Source organism: Mytilus edulis, chromosome 10, assembly GCF_963676685.1.
Source record: "Mytilus edulis chromosome 10, xbMytEdul2.2, whole genome shotgun sequence".
Classification (NCBI taxonomy): domain Eukaryota; kingdom Metazoa; phylum Mollusca; class Bivalvia; order Mytilida; family Mytilidae; genus Mytilus; species Mytilus edulis.
The window spans coordinates 55895538-55922520 of NC_092353.1; the positions used below are offsets into that span (position 1 = coordinate 55895538).

At 31.8% G+C, this 26983-nt stretch overlaps 2 protein-coding genes across 2 annotated transcripts in view; both read right to left on the minus strand.

Annotated features, from left to right (window-relative positions):
* LOC139491514 (uncharacterized) overlaps positions 1 to 26983 on the minus strand; it is a 42272-nt gene that overhangs the window by 13409 nt on the left and 1880 nt on the right. The window lies entirely within an intron of this gene.
* LOC139492117 (serine-rich adhesin for platelets-like) lies at positions 467 to 26946 on the minus strand. The gene is made up of 11 exons (XM_071280257.1): positions 26328 to 26946; positions 15256 to 15609; positions 14147 to 14638; positions 12680 to 12783; positions 9488 to 9822; positions 8750 to 8818; positions 5477 to 5829; positions 4555 to 4908; positions 2691 to 3197; positions 1190 to 1293; positions 467 to 589 (listed from the first exon to the last, which is right to left on the minus strand). Exons 1-11 carry the CDS (start codon positions 26944 to 26946, stop codon positions 467 to 469), a joined length of 3414 nt encoding a protein of 1137 aa, XP_071136358.1.

Genomic DNA, 26983 nt, shown 5'->3' on the forward strand with positions numbered 1-26983 from the left:
GTCTGGCTAAGTTGTCATGTTACACTATTGTTTCAAATAAGGATGAAGGTTTGGTACCATTAAAACGTTTAAACCCGCTGCAACTGTTTGCACCTGTCATAAGTCAGGAATCTGATGTTCAGTAGTTGTCGTATGTTAATGAAGTTCATAAGTGTTTATGGTTTCACGTTTTTTATCAAGATAAGACCGTTGGTAAAGGTTTTACCATTTGAATGGTTTTACACTAGAATTTTTTGGGGCCCTTTATAGCTTGCTGTTCGGTGTGAGACAATGCTCCGTGTTGAAGACCGTACTTTGACCTATAATGATTAACTTTTAGAAATTGTGATTTGGATGGAGAGTTGTCTCATTGGCAGTCATACCACATCTTCTTATATCTATTGATATGTTCTCTTTCAACAACAACTCATGATATTTTATGTTTCTCTTTTGGAATTTGTTTATTTACAGATCTTTTTTCTGTAAGTTATATTTGCTGATGATCATTTCCATCAAGAGTTCTTTGGTGTCTTTCCGTAAAACAGTGATTTAAAGGAGGAATTTGATCAGGTATGTTTTCAATATCTCCCTCGTCAATTATTGAAGAAACCTACAAAAAAATGTAAATAAGGTATGAAACTTTAAAAACATAGGCTATTCGGGGTCAGTGATGATGACGTTTAGAAACACGGTATGAATGCAAAATTGCTTTTTCAAATAAAAAAAAAAACAAGGAATTTTTAATATTGAGTTCTTCTAAATAGCCCATAAAATTACTTACAGTATAATCTAAACTAATTTGGGGATTTTTATAGACTGCACCAAAAGTTCACTCATATTTTAATAAAATTAAAAGGACAGTTTAACAATTTTTAATTCATATCCACCGATGCAGATTCCTAATTCGATGTATTTCATTCATAATTTCTCATGAAAACGTAAACAATGTCGACATTTTGGACTAGACGTCATTTAATTAAGATTAACAAAAATAATTGTTTTCGCGCTCAAAAGTTTGCAAAAAATAATAATTTCTTACTGTAAATTACTGTAAACTACCAAAACAAGAAAGATTTTTCAATATTTTACATTTTTTTTTCAATTTACCTTAAAAAAAACAGAGATACTCTTGTCATTGCCTTTGAAAATAATCTTTTTGTTGTTTGAATTGGTTTTTATTTTTATTTTCTCAAGTATTGTTTATACCAACCTTCTTTTTTCGACACTTTTCTTTTATCTTATATCTGTAGACCATGAGCGATATAACCAATGCACACGTTAAAATAATTGTAGCGGTAACTCCAATGATCAAAACTGAAACCAAAACAAACAAAAGATGAATTCCAAATACAGTAATCGTCGTAATTTTTAATTAAGTTGTCCTTAGAACCCTGCAACTCAATGTAAGTTTAGCTGATTTATAGAAAAAAATCGCTAAAAATAGTTTTGGTGCACACTTTTTTTGATAGATTGACAGGTTAGATTCGGTAGGTTCTTCTACATTTTTATACACTTCATGAATTTAGCCTTTTTATTTTTTTATCCAAGCGTCACTTGTAAACAAAACGCACGTGTTGCATACAAAATGTTAAGCCTATTATCTATAATGAGTTTACTTATTTTCTTTCCATTAAACAATTCAGTTAGAAAAGTAGTATACAGTTAAATCTTAGGTTTGAAGATAACAAATGCTTTGTTTGATCCTTTGAATCAAGTGTTACCCGAACAAAGCGTCGAGAAACAAAGAAGAATCAAGTTAATGATACTATACTGTAAACTGAAAATCTGTGAACATTTTTAAAGAAACAAAAATTTAAAATATGTAATAGCGTCAAATACACCCTCCCAAAACAAATGTTTTAACGTTTTCTCGGAATAACTTTCGAATTTCTTTTAATTTCCAAATAGACTGAGAGAGCATATTTGAATAAAAGATGTGAAGTAATTGATATGCACGCTCTTTTAGTATTCTGTACTGAAACTTCCATTAAATGAATATGAATCTGAAAATAACCGAAATTTACAATATAAGGCATCTTCGAATTATTTTTGTTGGTATAAATACATGTATTATGAGATATCATTCGAGTCAAATCACGAGTGACACTCAAAGTAATTTACGAGTAGTAGTTATTGAAGACAGTAAACAGATGATATCACACTAAATAATCATAAAAACGTTAAAATTTTCCTTTAAAATTCCTGAAATGGCCATAAAAAACAAAAAAGCGGAGAAACATTCGTTATCAATGAAAAAAGTATATCAGAGGATAGAAAAAAATTACACTATACTTTCTTTATATAGATACAGGCACCATCAATCAATTACCGGTAATCAAAATCAAAAGATGATTATATCAATTGATTTTGTTTGTGAACAATTCGTTAAATTATCCAATTCGAACTCGAAAATTAAGCAAACAAAGGTAACACCGTAATAAAATATTTGTTTGAATCCATTTCAACGACAGATTGCAGAACCATGGAATCTAGAAACAGATAAACTTCGATTAACGAAACCTCCAAATATCGGTTTTTTGTTTGTTTGCGTTCTTAGGTAGTAAGATGACTAATAGTCGTCCTATCTGTAAATTTACTAGTAATTTATATTTCTAATTTTGACATTTTGACTGCAAAAGGATTTACATGACCTCTGTCGCCTCTTATTTCTCAGATATGAACTCATATTGCTTCTTTCTATTAATACTAACACACGTTTGTAGTTGGAGACGATTGTTCTTCAGTAATTGTCACATTTTTTGCCGTTGTTTGCTTAGGTGCAATAGAAGAAGTCTCTGTGATACTCTCACTGACTGATGATATTGTTGTTAAAGTTCGGTTAGCAATCGTGTCTTTTTCTGTTGAGGTAAATCCAGATGAGGCTAAATTTTGCTTGGTAGTAGTGACGATTGGCGTAGTTGTACTGTCCGTTGTGACGATTGACGTCGTTGTGATGTCTGTTGTGACGATTTGCTTCGTTTGGATGTCTGTTGTGACGATTGACATCGTTGTACTGTCTGAGGTGATGATTGGCGTCGTTTGACTGTCTGTCGTGACGATTGGCGTCGTTGTACTAACTGTTGTGACGATTGGCGTCGTTGTACTAACTGTTGTGGCATCCGTGTTATGACAGTCCGGTAAACTAGTAAAAGGTACTGTAGGTGTATTTCTGGCTGTACTTCCACAAGATAATGTTAGTTCTGCGCCGGATGAAATTCCTGTGTTGAATATAAGAATGATTTAAACTTATGATCGAAATGAAATTATTTCAAAAGAGCTTCCTTTTTATGATACAAATCCCCATAAACACAAATTAACAAGAACGAAAGTTAAGAAATTTCATAAAGCAAGGAATAACTTGAATCGGGAATAATGTCGAATTAGGAAACAGTTGACTAGAAATGAATAATCAAAACTTACCCAACTAAATAGGGCCAACCATACGCGCACGGCTAAATTTAATTGTACCTGCACTGCTATTTCACTATGTATTATCTATCAAACCTTAGCCATGCATGCATAGCTAACCATAATCAATACATCTTAGGAATAAATTAGCTTAGTCGTATTTGGCACAACTTTTTGGAATTTTGGGTCCTAGGTGATCTTCAACTTTGTACTTGTTTTGCTTTATAACTATTTTGATATGAGCGTCACTAATGAGTGATATGTAGACGAAACGCGCGTCTGGCGTACTCAATTATAATCCTGGTACCATTGATAACTATTTACTTAGTTTTCATCTTGCATTTCTTATCGATTTTCTTGAATTCAAATATTTTCTTGTTATAAATCGAAGAAGGAAACATAACCGTTTAGTGGAAAGAAAAAAATTGAAGGAAAATAACAGTGCTGTCTCTCGGTTTCTTGTTGGTGTATTTCTCTTCCACCTTCTTTAGTCATAGTGTTGTTTTCTCGCGTATGACTAATGATGTTTTACAACTGCTTATATCTCCACTATTCTGTAAGCCTTATCAATATACTTCAACAAACTAAGGAATAACAGTACTGTAAGTGAAGAGTTGCCACCGTCAATTGTAGATTTGACGGTCGCAAATGCAGTTTTACTGGCGACGCGTAGCGGAGACAGTAAAACGGAGATTTGCGACCGTCAAATCAAAATTGACGGTGGCAACTCTTCAACTACAGTACTGTTATTCCGATTCTAATGCATTTCAAAAAGAAATTGGAAAAATGTCTTAATTTGACAAATAAAAAAAAATCCGCGAAACTTCATGAATGATTTTGGCGCCAAGACGTCATGGGTAAATGTGACGTCATACAAATGAAAACTTACAAACTGGAGGTTATTACGTTACCTGTACGCTTCAAATTCGGATAAAATAACATTTAAACGGCGAATTCGAGGTAGGTGTTGTTTTATTTTCGATTATATAGTAGAAATCGAACATTTGTTGATTCAATCATTTCAAAATGGTTGTCCTTCCTTAGTTACGTCTGGTCAACTGTGGATTTGACGGCAACTTTTAGCCAATGAAAAAATTGTTACATACAAATTGCATTAGAATAACGTATCCGTGAAAACATATGATTGATAGTTAATATGCAATTTACCTTCAAGCAAGATAAAATAATATCCATCAATCGACCACCATAAGTTATCAACAACCTGTATCTGTATGAAATGAGAGGTACTGGTATATAATGTTGTAGGTATGTAATCATTGTTATCACTACAATCAAATACCATTACTGTGCTTCCATCTGTTATTGTAATGCTTTGATCACAACTTGTGGTGGTACCAAGTCTAAGATCTATAGCTTTTAATCTTATTCTAGAGGCACATGATGCTTCAACAGAGCATGTGCAGGTTGAAGTACCTGATAAAGGTAATGGGTATGCAGAGTTCCAGAGGAAAACTACGCTGTCTTTTGTATTTAAATTCGTGCAAGGATCCAGACCTTGATCTGAAAAGCAAACAGCAAAATATACATAATTCCAATAATGAAACGAGGAGAAGGATGATAAATTCAGATCGAAAACGTCAATGGTTTTTAATTGTCTGCTGACAAATTAAGCTTAATTGTTTGTCAGATATGTGTTTACATATTTAATCAGTTCCTCAAAATATTTGATATCGAAAAGATAAAACAATGATATAGGATTCTCTTTGTACCCATGACAATAATGTACATTTATTTTATTATATGATATCGAAAAAAGGGTATGAAAATGTCAACTGTGACCAAGCAATATTCAATTTGATTGTTAATTTTCCCGAAACCATTAATTGACATTTATCAGTTAAAAATACAAATCAAGTACTTTCGACCGCACTATCACTCGGCTATTCTCACAACGGCTACATTTCTAGCGATATGGAAGAGTAGTAACGATTATCTTCTGCATTGACAAATTCAAGGAAACAATGTGTTAGGACACTCAACATTGATTTCTTAACCAATATTTGGAATTGGATAAGTATAGCTACCTAAATCTATTGAAGAAATTTATATTCTACATGGTTTTACTCACCAGAAATACAGTAGTAATATATCGTCATATAATTAGTGTTGGCTAAATACACAAACTGATTACATGTTGTAGTAACTGACGCTACTTGTATGTCACAGTAAGCGTTTCCGTTACATAGTTGGTAGTAACTTCTGTACGTCGATCCAACATAAAATATATAACAATCGTCTGAATCGTATTGACAGCAGGAATCTGGTGTTACTGCAGCATTAAATATGGTGATCTCTGTTGGACATGATGTACTCAATTCTTTCGCAAAGGCATACACACCAACGACTGCTATTTTCTCTCCAATCGTACAAGTAGGTTGAAGATTTTGCAGCCCAGTGTTTCCATAACATTCAGTATAATATCTGAGTTGTATTGTCAAAATACCTAAATATAAACGATTTATATGAAAACAAGACTCGTGTATGTTTATTTAAAATTAATTTAAAAGTCATCCTTTCACTTTTTTTAAAGATTGTTTTTGGCAGGGAAAACAATTAGATAACCAATTTAAGTTATAGATAGTGCATATTTTAAGGTTATATTTTTCGTAGAACACACCGAGGGGTGTAAGGATTGGCAATCGTGACAACCTAAAAAATCAGCGAATTTTCACATGCCACGTAAAATATTTCTTCGTGACAAAAACAAAAATCATACCCTTCGAACGCGCATGTGCTCACTGCATGTTTTTGTATGATTTGTTGTTTTTATTCTTATTTTCTGTGAATATTGGTAGGTTTTCATTTTTACTTTTCGTCTTTTTTTGTTTGTCGCCATTAAACATATCAATTCAAACCTACACTAATCTAAAATAATTGGTCAACAAATAGATATCTCCGGAAAAAGTCTCAGGCACAATTTGACGGATATTTTGAACAGATGTTTAAAGTATATCTATTTATCTGCTTATGTTTAATTTCATTATTTTTTTATTTATTTCAACTTTCCTAATATTGATCTCAGTATGAAAAAAATATTAAATCATTTGTGTTAACCATGCCTCGTATCGACACTCTTCGAAATATTTTTTCCAGATGGCAACGCCTTTCTTCTTACATAGAAGTAACTATCCGCTATGCTGTATACATGCCAATATAATTATGTATATATGCATTAAACTTCTTCATAATTCGTTGAGGAAATATATACGATTACTTTCGGGGTGTTGAAAACTATGTTAACTATCTTTCAATTCTAAAAGGATTGAGAGATTTCAAATAGTTTTCAATTATTTATTTTTTTTGTCAACAGTTTTTTATGTATTTAACTAGGATTTTTAAATATGATTTACAATGACGTTAAGCAACGAAAAAAAATAATATGATGGTAAATATCTTTTTGTTTATCTTTTTGTTTTAATTAATGGAATTGTTTGCAATTGTTTTCTTACATACCTTGAAATAAAAGTAAAAAATAACCACAAACTCCCAACCTTGGTTTAGACATTTCTGTCAACAGTTGTACTGTATACAAACATAAATGAAATATACCTGATTCTGCATTTTTTAATTGCACAAAAGAAACAGGGTTGAAAAAATGGTTCAAATGTATTCGTTAAAGGAGCCAAGAATGAATGATGACTGCTGATTCAGGTTGAAATTTTAAATCTAATCATATCATCCAATTGTCTCATATAACAACTGATTGTTAACTGATGTTTGTCTTTATCATATATACAATTGAAATTTAAACACCTATCTGAATAATGTTTCCACACAGCTGGGAGCTCTTTGAAACTTTAACATTAAGTGAATAAACCATGGAAGTGATGACTTCTCAATATTGAATTTTTCAATAGAATAAGATTTATCAGAAAATATTATCCTGGGTAAATGCATCCATAGCAGGACACGTTTATCCTGTCGATGTTTACAAACTACTTCATCACGAACCCTACCAAAAACTGAGGGTGATCCCAGGTACTCAAGACGGGTAATCAGATCGTGTTCCACATATGGCATCCGTCGTGTTGCTCAAATTATTACAAACCCGGTAAATATCAATATTTATTTCTTACCTTAATTTTTTTTTTTATCTATGAGATTTTAACATCGGTAACTTTTTGTTGTCTAAATATACAACATACTGTGAAATCGTATTTATTGGATTATGATTTTTTGGTTTAAATGTTACATAGCATAAGATATCGATCAAATGCACCGAAATGTATTGTATTCATACCTTAGGCATGTGTAAGTATAACCGTTTCAAATAAACCAATTTTCTAGAAATAAGACTGTCTAATCATATCATAACCAAATGAAAACTGAATGTCGACAGTTATTCTATTGATTTGTATTTCTCAATGATGTTATAAGTTGTTATGATGTTTAACGAAATAAATTTTGAAATAAATACTGTAAATTCAGAAATTATTGCGTGCATTTGATATTGCGATTTTTCATTTTAGACTTAGATGCGATTTAAATTTTTGCAATATTGAGAAAAATCCTGCACAATTCATATAAAAAATATGAATTATCGGAACATATAGTTATTGACTTCTATATCATTTGGTCTCTGGTGGCGAGTTTTTCATTGACAATTATACCACATCTTCTTAATTAAGATAAGTTAGTTCAAAATATATGTTTCTTCTCAATTCCGGAAAATAGACACTAAATGTACCAACTAGTTATCAAAGGTACCAGGATTATAATTTAGTACGTCAGACGCGCGTTTCGTCTACATAAGACTTATCAGTGTCGCTTATATCAAAATATTTATAAATCCAAACAAGTACAAAGTTGAAGAGCATTGAGGATCCAAAATTTCAAAAAGTTGCTAAGGTAATCTATGCCTGGGATAAGAAAATCCTTAGTTTTTTCGCAGTTTTGTACACAGAAAATTTATAAAAAAAATTACCACATTATTGATATTCATGTCAACACCGAAGTGTTGACTACTGGGCTGCTGATACCCTCTTGGACGAAACGTCCACCAGCAGTGGCATCGACCCAGTGGTGTAAATAGTTATCAAAGGTACCAAAGTGACATTCAAACTAATATATCGAAAATAAACTGACAGCGCTAAAATTAACAAAAACAAAAAACAAACAACAGTATACGAAACACAACATATAAACTATAGACTGAGCAACACGAAATCAACAAAAACTAGAGGTAAGCAGATCCGTCTCTACACTTGTTCTTATATTAGTACACATCTGGTATTAAGTCTAATTCTATAGGTCGCATTCGGGAAAAATAGGACTGGATTGTAGTTATGACAATTGGTACATATTATTCGTTAATAAGATTCGGAATAATACTTTGAATTACTGTAAATCAATATTGATATATTGATCATCAAACTGGTCATGTTTTGGAGTTTCATAGTGGATATCTTTCCTGTATAATAAATCAGTTATATGAGTTGGATTCTTAAAATTTAGCTTGACTTTGAGTCTTTAAAACCAAACATTCTAAATAGTGTGCCAAACACATCTAAGTTAATAATTACTTTTAGTTAGACAAACTAAGGTCTATGGAATAATTTTTTTTTCAACCCGTTCATGGTTCTTGTCATGACTTTAAGGAAGGAAAAGACTATTGTCTTATATTTTCTATTGAATCAATTTCTGGTCCTGACATTTACAAGGAGGAAAAAGTCTTATGAATTCATTTAATATATCCTATCTATCGCTGCATATAAACAGAGTTTGAACACATATGCATATAAAAGTAAAATATAATAAACATGGAACATTTTAAAACAATTGTATTTTTTCATATCAACCAGTAGTTATAAAATGGGTCCGGTTTATTATTCATTAATCAAACATATAAAAGGTATACAAATCGAGTAAGATAAGAAGTGCCTAATTATCATCACATCAGACGTTTGAAGATATCACCAAATGTCCTATCATCTACAATAGTTACAATGAGGATCATCTATACCTATGCTGTATGTTCATGGTTATTTATATCTTTGACTCACAATAAACATCCGCCAAAAATTTCTTGATGAAAGGAGAAAATGTACTCTTTCAATAAGATCTTGGCTTTAACTTATACTCAACAAGTGTACTGTCCTTTATTTTATTATACAATTTCTTTAGTTTCCTCCTCTTTTTCTTTTGTTTGACACTGTTTTCATTAATTATTCCTGCTCCTTCGTTTTGCTTCTGAGGTACTTGTTTTTGTTTGTTTGCCAATCGAGGGTTTGTCTTTTGCGTTTTCATTATTTCTTCTATTGGTTCATTTTCTTCAGTTAGTTGTTTAGGTGGTTCATGAAGAGAGTGCTTTAAAGGTGGCAGTTGTCGAGCATGAGGTCTGTTTATGATGTTCAAATTATCGTCAAAGATAGAATGGCATGACGTATTGTCTTCTACGTCTTTACTTGTCGACGTCTACAAAAAAAAATTGTTTAAACTAGTGTTGTCAAATCGTACACTTTTGCCTAACCGGTTACTCGGATAATCGTTCGACCGATTAACCGGTTAACCAGTAACATAAGTTGGTGTTTGAAAGCCTTATCAATAGAACCCTACACATAGATATAAGATGTGGTATGAGTGTCAATTTGACAACCTTTCATCAAAATCATAAATACGCTTTTAGAATTGAAGTTTTTCCTTTGGAATTATAAGGCTTGTCTGTGAGGATTCCTGGCTAAGTTTGACTTTTAATAATCAAATACACCGTATCAAATTTAGCGTTTGTACCAACTTCAGATTAAAAATCCCCCAAAAAATCTTAATCTCGTAGAATTGAATATGTGAAATGTCTGAAACATATTATTCTTTCCTTTTCTCTTGTTGTCTCCGAAAATAATGGGGTGTGTTTCAATTTGAAATGATTAATTATAAAAAAAGAAGATGTGGTATGATTGCCAATGAGACAATTCTTCACAAGAGACCAAAATGACACAGAAATTAACAACTATAGGTCATTGTACATGCTGTACGACCTGTTTCTTCACTGTGTTTGCTTTTTTCTTAAAGAATGTTACTCGTACTTTCACGTATACATTGAGTACATTCACATTGGTATGCATTTCACAATTTTTGAATTGAAAGTTAGACTAACTACGGAGGTTGCACATTGAAATGTAGGTTTACACAATATTAGATCGAAAACGAAATAATGAAGTAATTAGTAAAATTAAATCTTATTACTGATTTAAAGTTACTGCTAAAAAAACATGTTTACTAATTATGTTTTTTAAAGATCATGCCCCGAACTCTAATAAATTTTATGTTTTTAGGATTAACAATAGCAATCAATATACTGGACAATTGATCTGTCAAACTAATTACCACGACGACAATTTTTAAATAAAACATAACTATTTAATGATTTGAATTTCAACACAAATTTATATCAAATCTATCGAAATTGAAAAAGGTCCGGTTAACCGGTTAGTGTTTTTGGTATTCGGTCGTTCGACCGATTAACCGGTTAACCGGTTAACCGTTGACAACACTAGTTTAAACCGAAGGCTGGGTCTGATCACAGTCTTTATAAATAAGATGATGACATTATGGTATGGGAATCGTTAGGTTAAATTTTACATGCAAATAACACAAACCTCCTTTTCTTGCTCGAAAACTATTTAAATCTCTATAATATATTTTATTGTTATGCATCTTTATACCTCGTTTAATGACTTACTAAATTCCCTTTGTCCTATTTAATGAGCTGACAAAATGGATAGAAAATATATAGCAACGACACTTAAGATAGATATAGATAATTGTTTGTTTATCACATGTTAATTTTTTTTACATGATATACAGTATAAATAATAGAAGTTAAATAGTAAAAACCAAAAACAATGAATCAACTTCAATAACCAGAAAGTGTCCTTCCATAAAACCGTGTATGGTTTCATAAGATGTAGCAAATTAACCTGACGATATCGGGATATGGGTATTTAGTCGGATCTTAACACGTACTTGTGATTTGTTTAAAACCGGTTTTAACGAAGAAATGTCGAAATGTTCAGAACTTAATTAAATATGATTTTGGGTAAGATGGTGTAAGCATACGATTTTTATTGCGTCTTACACTTTGAGAAGCGAATAATCTTTAGTTACTTTATTTAAATATTGTGTAAAAACGTTAATTATGAGCTATGAAAGTCAAGTGGCTCAAGCATTTTACTGACGAAGTTTTAAAAAAATGCAAAGAAATATTTTAACAGTGGGTTAGATTCATTAGTCTTTACTATCTATAGATTAACAACTTTTGGTTATATTTATAATTTAGAATCATCATTGAAGGTGGAGCGCGATTGTACAGTTAATTAATTATATTGATGTGCCATTTGTATGCAAGAGTGACATTCCGTTCTATTATGTGCCAATTCGAAAAAGTTATGCGAATATTGTCTACCTTTAACAGGTTCATTATTTTATAATTAAGTTTAGGTTTCTGATGTATCAATGTATCAATTCAATATATGTCAGTTTTTGTTATTGGTGTATCAAAAACATTGATGTACGAATATAATTTCATAAATTTGAAACGTTTAAAATGATTACTTACCAATATAAAGAACCGTTCGTCATTTTTAAAAAAGACTTTGATTGAATTTCGTATTATTTATCTTCCCTTCATGATAGATTGATTGGGAAATGAACCAAATTCTCTACAGGTAATCACAGAGAGGGACTAGGAAGCAATTTTTAATTGTAGCTTATTTAACGTTAAAAAAACTTTCCACTATAAACAAATGTTATTTTATACAAATATAAGAACCTTGTTAGCTAAATCTACAAATGTTATTAGATATTATGAATTTATATTACAATAGATTAATATGTTATAAGATGCAAAAAATAAAAAATCAGAAGGATGTTTTAAATTCTAAAATATATTTTGAAACAAATAAAAATCATATGTGATTCGTATTTATTATTATTTAAAGATAGTGTACAGTATATTGGATATAAACTTTTCTCTCGTTCAGATCATTGTAACTAATGATTTTACCGACTTTACCAGATTTGTAATAAAATGAGCAACACGACGGGTACCACATGTGGAACAGGATTTGCCCTTTAGGTGTACCTGAGATCACCTTAGTTTTCTTAAGCTCCCTATTTTGTGACTTGTGTACTAGTATATTATTGGTCTGTTTTTCTTTTTCATTTTTAGCCATGGCGTTGTCAGTCTATTTTCGATCTATGAATTTAGATGTCCCTCTGACATCTTCGCCCCTCTTTGGTGGTGTTTTATTTCTTTATTGTAGTAAATATCTACCTCCTTTTTTCCACAACTTCCTTTTATTTTATATGTGTAGAGTATCAACAATATAACAATGGCAAGAGTCACAAGCGTGGCAATGAAAGATCCTATGATCCAAGCTGAAACCAGAAGAAAAGATATGAAAAATGAAAAATAAAAATTATTTCCTTTTTGGAGGCAGCGCAGTGTTATACAATATGTAGTCTTATAAGTTTTATTTGTCTATTTTTGATAACTTTACAATGTATGTATAAATAAAGATAACAGTAGTTTACTGATAAAAGTTCTTGAGTGTTGTGTATTCATTGAGATGTATAAACGACATACAAAAGAGAAGGCTGTGCTTTGTGTAATATCGTGTCCGTCCATTTTTGTGATCATGCCTCTCTCTTAAATATGGCAGTTTTTATCAAATTGACCGCTTTATTATGTTAGCCTTTGAAGCAGTTCGTTGTTTGTTTCTTTCTGTTGTTTTCTTCTTAAAATTCCCTTGGGTTTTGGTTTGTGACCAAATTTTTTTTCAGTTGAATCGATTAATTACTACTGAACAGCGGTAAACTACTGTTGCTTTCAGTCTACATCTGTACACGAAACATATTCCTCGTTTGTTATGAGAAAGAGCGACTGAAATGACACAACATAAACATTTTAATAGTACTATCACAAATTGGTTGACCTTTACGATGTACATGTCTCAACTCATTAGCTACGTGTATTTGGGATCCTAGACCTTTTGACTTGCTCTGTACTTTTACCTATTACGTGGTAGGAGACGCTTACTTGTCGAGGCACTGGGTCTCACTACTTATTGAGATTTCCTTAGCCCTTGTTTAATAGCTTGATTTTTCATTTCTTAATCTATTTACTAGTTTTAACATCGGTGTGTAGTCGCGTCAATTTTCAAAAACTCTCGTCTTCATAATTTTTATGTTCTACCCAAAAACGACAAACATTTAAATGAAACATATAAAAGAATATTGATTTGTTAAAATGGTTTTGCATATGTGACATATCAATATGCTGTGCAGACTTGATTGTTTTGTTTATATGTATTACAGAATATAGTTATCTGATTGTACAGCATTAGGCTCACAAATAGTTCAAACGTAATACAAATAGGAATATACAAACAACTGAAAACATCAATTCTTAACAAAAATATACTGAATATTAAGTCTTGTGCTTTGTGTTGCTGAGGGGATGTATCGGACTAATTAGTTATCAAAGGTACCATGCTTTTAATTTGACTTTATGTGGATTTGCATGACCGGTGATGCATGATTACAAAATTTTTAAATATTTGAATGATACACTGTGTGTATGGTTATCCTACATTGGCTAGAGGGTTAGGAGGAGGTCTAATAATTCACCCTACCCCAACCCCAACCCCCGCATTTGTGTGCCTATCCCAAGTCAGGAGCCTTTGTTGTTAGTCTTGTATGTTTTGTTTTTTTAAGTTGGTTCATTTAATATTTCACTTACACCTGCTTGTCGACGATTCTTCGTAAGTTAAATGTCTCGGTGCTGTTTGCTCAGATACAATAGAAGACGTCTTTTGAAAACTCTCACTGACTGAGGATATCGTTGTGATGGTTCCGTTATCAATTATATCTGTTGATGACAAGCTCAAAGAGAAGACAGGTACCTGATTGGTTGAATTCATTGTCATTGGTTTAGAAACAGTTGCCTGAGAATTAGAAACTTCTGTTGGTATCGTCACGTCTGTATTTGATGCAGCTGCATTGACGCCAGTTGTTGAAGTGTCCATATCAGCAGCAGTAGAATTTGTCATAGATTCATCGTTGGTACTTTGAATAGTTGAAATTGATACATCTGAACTAATGGACACCTCAGTAATAGTGACAGGCGGTATTGTTACATCGGTACTTGGACAAACTGGTAAACTAGGTACAGTAGGTGTGACTTGAGCAGTACTACCACAAGATAATGTCAATTCTGCACCATTTGAAACTCCTGTGGTATCATAATGGAGTTAAAACTTATCACATGTAAGTAACTTGAACGAGGTTGTTTAATTTTAAAACTTGTTATTTCATATGTATTAAAAGAAACCAGGTAAACTATTCATTGTAAAGAAATAAGAACATTTAACTGTATGGCCAGAAGGAAAAATGAAAAGAAAAATAAACGAGCTAAAACGCCAAGCTGAAGGTTAACTATTATTAAATTAGATATAGGAATATGTGATGTGAGTGCCAATGAGACAACTCGCCATCCAAATAACAATTTTAAAAAAGTAAACCATTATAGGTCAATGTACGGCCTTCAACACGGAGCTCACACCGAACTAGTATGTCAAACTTATATATAGCATCAATCGGGCAAAATATGCTGGAGAATATAATTCCAATTACCTCCATGTCGCCCATTGATCATGCCCTAACTTTATTTAAGTGTTAGTGCATTTTTTTATGTAGCATTTATTCTTATTATCCTTGTTATTTAACTTATTATAATTGAATTTTCTTTTTTATTTCCTACATTTTTAGTCAGCCTTTATTTTATTTCTACTTTTATAGATCAACTTCTCATAACCAAAAGAATTAAACAGAAATTATTTGTTTACCTACCTTCAATTAAGATGAAATAATATCCATCAGCAAATCCTGAGTTATCCACAATCTGAATCTGTATGAAGTGAGAGGTACTGACATATATTGTTTCGGGTAAGTAATCGTTGTTATCACGACAATCAAACCAAATCACTGTACTTCCATCTGTTATAATTATACCTTGGTCACAAGTTGTATTTGTACCTAATCGCAAGTCTATTGCTGTTAACATTACAGTAGAGTGACATGAAGCTTCAATTGAGCATGTGCAGGTTGAAGATCCGGTTAAAGAGGATGATGGGTATCCACTGTTCCAGAGAAATACTCTACTGTCTTTCGTGTTTAAATTTGAACAAGGGTCTTGACCTTGATCTGAAGGTCAAAAAGAAATTTGATATAATGATTTATAAATTTTCAGGTGAAAAAGAAAATCGATGACGGAAATAATTTGAGTAAGCCGGATACAATTAAGTCTCTTTTAAACTTAAGGCGCATTGTTTGTATGGTACACCTGTCTATTTTTTAATAAAATTGAGAAAGGAAATGGTGAATATGTCAAAGCGACAACCACCCGACCATAGAGCAAACAACAGCCGAAGGCAACCAATGGGTCTTCAATGTAGCGAGAATTCCCGCACCCGTAGGTGTCCTTCAGCTGGCCCCTAAAATATGCATAATAGTACAGTGATAATGGACGTCATACTAAACTCCGAATTATACACAAGAAACTAAAATTTAAAATCATACAAGACTAACAAAGGCCAGAGGCTCCTGACTTGGGACAGGCGCAAAATTGCGGCGGGGTTAAACATGTTTATGAGATCTCAACCCTCCCCCTATACCTCTAGCCAATGTAGAAAAGTAAAAGAATAACAATACGCACATTAAAATTCAGTTCAAGAGAAGTCCGAGTCTGATGTCAAAAGATGTAACAAAAGAAAATAAATAAAATGACAATAATACATAAATAACAACAGACTACTAGCAGTTAACTGACATGCCAGCTCCAGACCTCAATTAAACTGATTGAAAGATTATGTCTTCATCCTATGAATATCAGGTACAATCCCTCCCGTTAGGGGTTTAGTATCATACTTTCATAAAATATATGAGAAAAATATAACCCGTGTCATGCCAACAACTGTTTTTTAGAAATAAATGTGTTTAGTTCCGATGCAAAGACCCTATCAGTGAATCAATGTTAAAGCCAAAATATGCAATCTTTAATGACCTGACAACAGTATCGTAACTATATCCCCTTTTAATAAGTCTATTTAAAGGTTTTGTTAGTTTCTGAGGAGAATACTGACATTTTTGTGCTTTATAAAGAATATTTCCATAAAATTTTGGATGTGAAATACCTGAACGTATAAGATGTCTGCATGTTGAGTTATATTTACGAATTATTTCCTTATACCGGTGATAAAATTTAGTAAATGTTTTGACCAGTTTGTGATATCGAAAACCCTGGTGTAATAATTTTTCAGTAATACATAAATTTCTCTCGCTAAAATCTAATACATTGTTACATACACGAGCGAATCGTACAAGTTGAGATATATAAACACCATAAGATGGTGACAAGGGAACGTCACCATCTAAAAATGGATAATTAACAATAGGAAATGAAAAATCATCTCTTTTATCATAAATTTTAGTATTAAGCTTCCCGTTTATGATATAGATATCAAGATCGAGGAAAGGGCAGTGGTCATTGTTATCATTAGCTTTATTTAAAGTAAGTTCTACAGGATAAATTTCTTTAGTATACATACTGAAGTCGTCATTATTTAGAGCCAATATATCATCGAAATATCTAAAAGTATTGTTAAATTTTTGTATCAAATGTTGTTTTGATGGGTCTTTGCTAATTTTAGTCATAAATTGTAACTCATAACAATACAAAAACAGGTCCGCAATAAGTGGTGCACAGTTAGTCCCCATTGGAATTCCAATAACTTGACGATATACGGAATCTCCAAAGCGAACAAAAATGTTATCAAGTAAAAATTCAAGTGCATAAATAGTATCAAAGCATGTCCAATTGACATAGTTCTTTTGTTTATTGCTACTAAAAAATGATCTAAAAGAGTTTGAACATATGTTCTCGCATTCCGACTTTTTAAATGCCCAGTTAATTAGGGATGTGAATTTTTTCTTAATAAGAATATGAGGCAAAGTGGTATATAGGGTAGAAAAATCAAAACTTTGAACAGATTCAAAATCACCAATATATGCATGCAATTTATCAAGTACTTCCAACGAGTTTTTGACACTCCAAAAGTAATTAATTCCACTATTTTCAAAGGCCTTATTTGAACAATTTATTATCAGGTTTTTTATTGTACCAAGTGTACTAGTAAGTAAAACAGACAATTTAGTAGTTGAACAATGGCTGGAAGATGAAATAAATCTATATTTGTAAGGTTTTTTGTGCAGCTTAGGAAGCCAGTACATAGTTGGGACTTTCATTGTGTTTGGTTCTGCTTGTAAAGAAGTAGCTAAAAGTTTATGTTTGTTACAGATGTCGTTTTCTGAAAATGAAGTAAGTTGGAATGTTGGTGAATTCGTGATTTCCTTTTGCAGAACCTCTATATAAAATTTACGTCAAACAATAATGATATTATTAGCAGCTTTATCAGCCGGGACAAAAACAAATTCCTTGGCTAGTTCTGTTAGTTTATTTTTGATACGCGAAATAGGGTTTTTATAGTTTTTGTTGAGGGTAAAATGTTCTTTAAAATGTTGTATTCGAATATCAACTATCTTCATTACTGAATTAAAAAAAGAGTCCAAAGATTTTTTGTCAGCTTTTTCCCGTTTTACCCATTTCAAACAGTAGGCGCGGAGTGAGTCGTTGATGATATTACGACACTCATTCCAGTTAATAGTTGACGGGGGACGATATTTAGGTCCTTTACTGAGGAATGATTTTAACTCTCGGTCGCGAACGATGTTAAGGTCTCCTGTTATAACATGGGAAATTGGTCCATAGGTGTATTCTGAATTACTGCAATTACACGACATAGGTGTATTTTCAGTGATATTTACATCTTTACACAATTGGCTATAATTAATATGTAGAGGTCAACATGCAAGACTGCATGTTGACCTCTACATATTTTTGATTTAGTAGAGTTGCTTTGTGTCTGTCTCATTGTTGTGAACCATAGATAAGTGATCAAATGCCCATCATAGGTAAGAAGAAAATTGTAAGATGTATGTGTATTTCTTTCAAGCTGCATCAGAATTAACCCAATACATATGGGAAGGGGGAGGGTCAAGAATTATATAAATATAAATAAAATTTTGGCGCTCTCACATAAGCATATTTGCACATTTGCATCAAATCAAAAGACATTTAGATCCCACTTTTAGTCACTCACCGAAAATACAATAGAAATCCATCTTCATGTAATTTGTTCTCGCCAGATACACAGTTTGATTACAGGTTGTAGGTACCCATGTCACTTGCCGAATACACTCTTCTTTTCCGTTACACTGTTGATAGTAGTTTCTATATAAGGAATTGTCGAGGGGAATAGAACAATCGACTTGGTCGAAATGACAGCATGTGTCTTTTGTTGCTGCAACATTCGATCTGGTAATTTCAAAAGGACATGATGTACTTATTTTTTTGGCCAATGCGTGCAGACCAACGACAGCCATTTTCTCTCCTGTTGCACACGATGGTTGAAGAAAATTGTCCAGTCCAATGCTGCCATAACAAGCAGTATAGGATTGAAGTTGTAGTGTCATGATTTCTAAATAAAAAAAAAACACCTACATCATCAATATAGCTACTTATTTGTACTTCAAATCAATTTTATAGTAATTTCAAATGTGATGATGAACTATTTTTAACTTTGAGAACCCGGCATCATTAACGGCTCGATTCGGATCTTCTACATTTGAAAATGTCTGTACCAATTCAGGAATATAACAGTTCTTGTCCATTCGTCTTTTATGTGTTTTGTCATTTGATTTTGCCATTTGAATATGGAATTTCCGATAAGATTTTCCTCTGGGTTCAGTATTTTTGTTATTTTACTTTTTATGATCTTGAAATCGAAGTTGTGTTAATACACATATTAAATTTGGCAGAAGTAGTTTACCATTGTTTTCAATAATTTGAGGACACAAATCAATGTGTTAATAAGAAACAGTAACAGTCCAAAATTATTGAGATCCTCTTTGTTTTAGAATGGTTTGTGTATTTTATTTCTTTCTCCCCTGGTATAGTATTATTGTTTTTATTACAACTGTATACTATTTAGCTTATTTCTTAAACATTAAATTAGAATTACGAATAAATTCCGTTGATAAGACTCTCTAAATTCAGAAGAAGAAATTTCTAGCATGACTAATAATATACACACATAATTCACGTGTTACCAATCTCTAGCTAACGTTTTAATTTGCAGTTTACATGAATACGGATTTAATGAAGTCGAATTATTCACTTGCAAGGGAATATTACTGTATCAATGTTTTTTTTGCTTATTTTGACAAAATTGATCCATACAGGCTGCTTACAGCGAATAATTATTTCACTATTTCACTTTTACAAATGATTGAACAAAAATATATCATCTTGAAGAGTTTAATATGTTTCGTAACTTTTCAAAGTCTATTTCGGCTGCTCACCAAAATTTGTCAATGTAACGGAATTGTCTGTGATGTGTGTTTACACCGTTGCCAAATCAAAAGTATTGCCATATTAACCTAATATATCCACAATGCCGTCCTCTTTTATCCAAATGTGACCTACTGAATAAGACTGATACCAGGTTATCATATAAGCAACATCACGGTTGCCACAGTTTGAGCACAGTCTGCTTTCAACTTCGGGGCACATGAGGTCATCCATGGGTCAGTTTCTAGTGTTATATGTTATGCTTTGTATACTGTTGTTTATCTTTTGTTCTTTTTCGTTTTTTGCCGTGAAGTTGTTGGTTCTTTTTTACTTTTTGCTTGTTCCTTTGGTATTTTTTTCTCTCTTTTTTTATATTAAGTCACGATTCTTATATTTGTTTTATTTTTTAACTCGGACTTATAAATTTGCATTAAAATTCAGCAAATGATGAAATGAGAAAACTTTAATCTTTTTTTTTTGGCACATGTGTTCAATGATTCCTTTACATACCTCGGAATAGGAGAAAATAATATCCATAAACTGCAACAAAAAGTTTATCCATTTCTTTCAACGCATAAATAAAAATTAGACACAAACATACACAAATGATATATATAAATCTGTATTTTGATAATTATCAAAAGAAGATAAGATTTGAAAAGATTTTAAAAGAATAACAGTATATCTGATGCGTTGAACTACTTCAGAAATTTAAATGTAATTGTTTTTGTTTGAAAATTTAAACGTTATCCTACTATTCATGTGTATTCTAAAAGCAACATATGTAAATCCTTGTCTTTATCATGAATTCAATAGAAATTCAGATAACAATCTTATTCAAAAATAGTGTTTTTGACGAAAACAATTGAAAATATATAATGTGCAAATAAACTAAAAAGTTCAATAATTGATATAACTCACCACAGATGCTATCTATTTCTAAAATACTTATTTCAAAACATAAACATTGAAAATAGCTAGTAAAAGGGTTCCGTCTTACTATTTATAAAGCATTGTCTCATTAATATTCATATGTCATGTTCTATCTTTAACCAATAATGTTTGACATATTATGTTTTGAAAATAGAAAATAATTTATTAGATATGTTATATCCATTTCGGTTCAGAAGATGACAGAATACCAACGTTGATTTAAATGTAAAAACCCTGTTTGTTTCTAAAGATGGAAATTGTATATAGTAGTTGGACATCATTGACATGAACTCCTTTCGCGATATCATCAATGCATCACTTTCGCCATGTTTTAACATTGGCCATGTTGAATTTCAAGTTTGAATATGGATTAAACTTTAAATCTAGACATACTGATACTTAAGTATTAACCGTAACCAAATATAAAACATAGGATTTCTTTCCGACTTCCCGAATACCCATTTCGACAATCAATGTTTCTTCAGTGACGATAAAGGACAAAATATATAAAAATCCAAATCCCATTAAACAGATAAAGAGTGTTAAAACCAAAAAGGGCAAAAACACATGTTAAATGTATTTCCAAAGCCTGGCATGGAATCAGAGCTTTCCACGAGGGAGATACATTTCTTAATTTTAATAATTTCTAATATTTTGTAAAAGCAAATATAAATAACAGGATCAAAGTAATAGGTGCTAGGCTGGTGATATCCTAGGGGACTAGTCAACCAACAGATGCATCGACTTTATAAAATACGTTGTCATAAAATCTTCTTAAAAGTTGGAGATTCGAAGAATAAAATTATTTATAGTCGAAAACAAACTTACAATGCCAAGATAAAAAAAAATGGACAAACGATTAAAAGACCATCAACAGTACTCAAGGCACAAAATATGAAACCATAGATTAAACTAATTCGAAACCCTCCAAAAATCAGAGATTATCACAGGTACACCGCAAGGGTAAGCAGATCTTGCTCTACATGTGAAACACATCGTGTTGCTTGTGTATGTACAAATCCGATTATAAGTCAGTAGGTCTTATTTGAGGAAACGAGGACGAGGTTATGGTGCAGTCAATTGCAACATATCCATCAGCATTGGTGAAACAGACATCTGAATCACCTCTAGAATAGGTAGTTTCAAAATAACTTTGAAGTCTCTATACATTTATTATTTTTGATACATCTTTTGGTGCATTCCGTCTTTTTGTATGATGACACCTATTCTACAAAATATAAAAACGTTGGGTTGTTACTTACACAAAACGTAAGATGAACATATATTTTTTTCAAAAAGTATTTCACTTTATGTGATGCTGAATACATAAAATTCTATTTGACAATTTTTTAATACTGATAGTATGTTCGATCTTCCATCGCCTTTCAACAAGTTCAAATGGTGTATATAATTGACACAGGTCTCAAATTCAATCTTCTTGAATTAAGATAAAAGATCAAACACATATCTGTTTTTTATTACAGAAATTTGATAGATATTTTGGGGGAAAAGTTGACATATCTCGGTTTATTTCAATGAAACGGCAGACCATATGTGTGATATCTTTTTACCCAACTGTAATTACGTCAACAAATTTCCCGAATTGAACATAGGAATAGTTACGTGCACATCACTAAGTCCGGAATATAACAAATGTTATCCATACGTATGATGTGTTTGAGCTTTAAATTCTGCCATTTGATTAAAATTTCCGTTTTGAATTTTCCTCGGAGTGCAGTATTTTTCATGTTTTTGTGATTTTACTTTTCACATTTTCTTAAACAGTATAAAAATTATATCAAATAATTAGATTTATTTTTGGAATCCTGAAAACTCGTTCACAGTTTTATTTGTTACATTATACGCTTATATACGCGCGTATGATACTAATTGTATCCATGCGTTATTACCAATGTTATTTCAACTGATCGGGCGGAGCTTACGTTTTAATTTGCATGAGGACAGTCGATTTGAAAATGTGTGTGATTACGATGATTGCCGTTATAATTATTACTGATTTCTAATCACCTATCAGTGACCTCAAATGAATTTACAAAAGAATGACTTGACAATGCATTGATGAGTGTATCCTAAAACACCTACCTATAGATGGACTGGTTTATTATGAGCGAACTGGATAAACTCCGCCCAGTCACGTAAAATAAATTGAGTAATACCTCTGGAGAATCATGCACATGATGCATGAGTTATGCTAGAGGTTATAAAATGAATAAACATGTGAAGTTTAACTTCATGAAACGTGTATCATCATATTGTGTTATGAATTTCACTTTTATATTGAATTTAAATAGTAACCAATTTTGTATAAAGGGCTGTTTTTGAACTATATATAATATAAAGAACTGATTAACTTCTTCCATTTACGTTTATTTTTGTCTCATAAAAAGCGCATCCAAGTGCTATGTTAGCGTGCATGCATATAAAGATAGTATATCATGAGTGTATTTTAAATAATTGACCAATTTTAATTTATTTATATATACCGTACGTTTCAAGATACGTTATTATATCGAATGTTTGAAGATTCGAAATGAATTACTGATTTCCATGGATTTCTCACAATGACCTTTAAATCTATAAAACAATTTTTTATCCCAATAAACTTAGTTGTTGATGTCAGAAGAAAAAGAACTAGTTTAAAAAAAGCTTGGTTTTGGTTTTTACTCCAGTTAACCCTCCTTCATTGTATTTGAATATTTGTTGTAATGCTTCCTCTTCTTCTTATTGTTTGTATCTGTATCAACACTTTGCTTCTTGATGTTGTTGCTTGAAATATTTTAGCATCATCTAATCAGGATTCGTTCTCTTAATTTTCAATGTTCTTTATATGGTTCTCTATGTATAAAAGTTTGTTGATGTTGGATAGTAATAAGCAATGCATTAAAGGCAGAATATGAAGTATATCTCCAATGTCTAAATAATTGTCATTTGGTGTATTGTACAATCGTCATCATTGGTTCTTGAAGAAAACTAAGAAAAACAAAAATATTTAACGTTAGTTTTCGACCTTATTTAGTATTGCAACACAGAAAGGAAAAAGAAGGAATATTATAAAATGTATTTAAATAAATAAACCCTCAAGATGAAATTGCAAACATTTAACAATAAACGTATTAGAATAGAGGAATATATTACCTCAGCTGTATTTGGCAAAACTTTTAGGAATATTTTTGATCCTCAATGCTCTTCAACTTGGTACTTTATTTGGTCTTTTTAATATATATTTTTATTCGAGCGTCACTGATGAGTCTTTTGTAGAAAAAATGCGCGTCTGGCGCAAATATAAAATTTGTATCATGGTATCTATGATGAATGTATTATTAAAACGAGAATATAAATGTCAATTAAATCAAAAAGAAAGATTGGATGGTAAATTCGTAAACTGATTTTCAATCAATAAAAAAATACCGTTTTTAATCTTTTCCTCGCAAGGACAAAATGTCACACGCAACGGATCGAGAAAATGTTTAGGTTATACGAGGATGAACCCTGAACCGCTGATCCAGATTTCTAATATACTACTTTAAGTTAACAAAGTTAAAGTCAGCAGAGAGATGAACTACCCTACACAGACACTTTATTTTCACTCTGAGCTGACTAGAAGTTTTCACGTCGTTGATATGACCCGGTTCTGGATTGAACACAGGATCTTATGAAATAACATAGATTATATTTATTCAGATTAAGTTGAGTTTCTACATTCTGATGGTTTTTTTTTACTTTTTTATTTCAATCTTTTGCATGCAGTCAAGTTTATGGTTAGGGAATTTAATAGTGCCGATGGTTTATGAATTTGAAGATTTCTCCAGTTAACATTAGTAGCGTGTTCAACAATTCACTATCATCATAATACAAAGCCAACTGATATGGTCCTTCAACGTATGTGTGCAGGACAGGCGGCAATTGTTTGGCAGAAACTGTCGAACTTTCTGTTGCAATTAATTTAGGGACCAACTTTGTACTACATGCTTTCTCATTTACTTTTCCTTTATTTTTATGTCTTTTAGTCATTTTTCATTTTGGTTATGGTGTTGCGTTTTTTTTCTTTTTTTATTGTTTTTTTTTTTAGTTGATCCTTTGTATCTTTTCTTTCTTTCTCTAAGGTTTCTATTACCTACCTTACAACACTTTCCTTTTCTTTTATATCTGTATACGATAAACAACATCACCATGATACATATTACAATTACTGCAATGGAGAATCCAATGATCAAAGCTGAAATTAAATGAGAACAGATAAAAATTAAAAGTTGAAACGGTTTGACCCGTCTTGAAAAGTACAATATTTAGAGATGTCCAGTTCTTTTGTTATAAACGAAGAAAGAGTGTTTTTTTTTGGCATTTGAACTGAAATTTTTTTTCTTAAGATTGTCTATAGTAGAACGTTTTCATTATCAGCAAATTTTGTTTGTAATAAAAGATATAGTCTAGGGGAACATGATTTATTCATTAGTTGCAATTAGTTTTGAACTAGCTTTCAGTAAAAGAGGGACGAAAGATACCAAAGGGACAGTCAAACTCATAAATCTAAAACAAACTGACAACACCATGGCTAAAAAAGAAAAAAGACAAACAGAAAAACAATAGTACACATGACACAACATAGAAAACTAAAGAATAAACAACACGAACCCCACCAAAAACTAGGGGTGATCTCAGGTGCTCCGGAAGGGTAAGCAGATCCTGCTCCACATGTGGCACCCGTCGTGTAAGTGCGGGTACTCTTAGATCGGTACCATTTGTCTTTTGTCTTTATGAGTATTGGTGTTGTGCTTCGTCAAAATCTATTGAGCTAAATATAGGAAGATGTGGTGTGAGTGCCAATGAGACAACTCTCCATCTAAATAACAATTTAAAAAAAGTAAACCATTATAGGTCAATGTACGGCCTTCAACACGGAGCCTTGGCTCACACCGAACAACAAGCTATAAAGGGCCCCCAAATTACTAGTGTAAAACCATTCAAACGGGAAAACCAACGGTCTAATCTATATGAAATAAAAAAAACGAGAAAGCTAATTCATTTTAAATTGTACAGTTTGTTCTTCTGTTGTGATGTTACACCAATGTCGTCTAAGGTTGAGTAATAAATTGGTTGTCGGTCATAGATGTCGGTCAAATTTGTTATCGTGAATTGTTTTGTTATAAATCAAGTCCCTGGTTTAAAAACTGAAATTCTTTCATGTTTGTCATGACTGGGCTTTGTAAAACTAATTATGTGATGCGTTTTGTTTATTGTTGAAGAACAATAGTTGCTTGAACCCACACCATTTAGACTTTTGTGTATAATTATACTCATTGGCAATCATACCATATCGCCTTGTTTTGATAATGCGCAACCAGTCAAATAACATAGAATTGTCACAAGTATCATGTCTTAAGGAAAAAAACGTTCTCTTGGTAAAAGAAGTTCGGATTATATAGACTGTTTTCAAAGATAAAACTAAAAGAAATATATTAGGAAAACACCATCAATTTAAACGTTCAACATGGCTACTTACGACGGATGTTATTTGGTGAAGATTTGTCAACTGAAACGGTTACATTTGTGTATGTTCTTAGTTCAATTTCAGTTGAATGTGTCTTTTGAGAACTATCACTTTCTGAAGATATTGGAGTAAAAGATCTTGTCACAGTAAAGTTTTGAAGCGTTGATGTCCATCCTAGAGAAACATAGAATGGTTCTGTTGAAGTGTAGGTCACTGTTTCCGAAGTAGTTTGTGAATTGTTTATTTCTGTTGAACTTGATATCCTAGATGTTGACCTTTTTGTTGTGTTGCCATTTGGTATTGTTATTTCATTATTTGTTGTTAAATTTGATACTGTAGTTGTTTTTGCAGTAGCATTTACTTCATTGATTGTTAGTGGTGTAACTTCACTTTTTCTAACACTCGTAATGTCAGTGTTAGTACCAATAGAATGTGGTATAATGCTAGTCGTATGTGAATCTTTAATGACACTATATGTTGCAACAACAGTTGGAATTGTCATTGTTTCTACATTGGTGCTTTGCATCGATATAATCGAAGCTTCTGAACTAATGTCAGATTTTGTAGAAGTGAAATGTGGTGTTGTTGTGCTTTCCTTTGTGACAACATTTGGAGTTGTCATGATGGTCATTGTTTCTTATTTTGTACTTAGCAAAGATTGATTGGGA

Coding starts and splice junctions, on each gene's coding strand:
- LOC139492117 (XM_071280257.1), bottom strand. CDS start 26,946: ATGACCATCATGACAACTCCAAATGTTGTCACAAAGGAAAGCACAACA. Junction 14,639..15,255: donor TTATTTCATCTTAATTGAAG/GTAGGTAAACAA, acceptor ATGATACCACAG/GAGTTTCAAATGGTGCAGAA. Junction 12,784..14,146: donor AGAATCGTCGACAAGCAGGT/GTAAGTGAAATA, acceptor TTCTGGTTTCAG/CTTGGATCATAGGATCTTTC.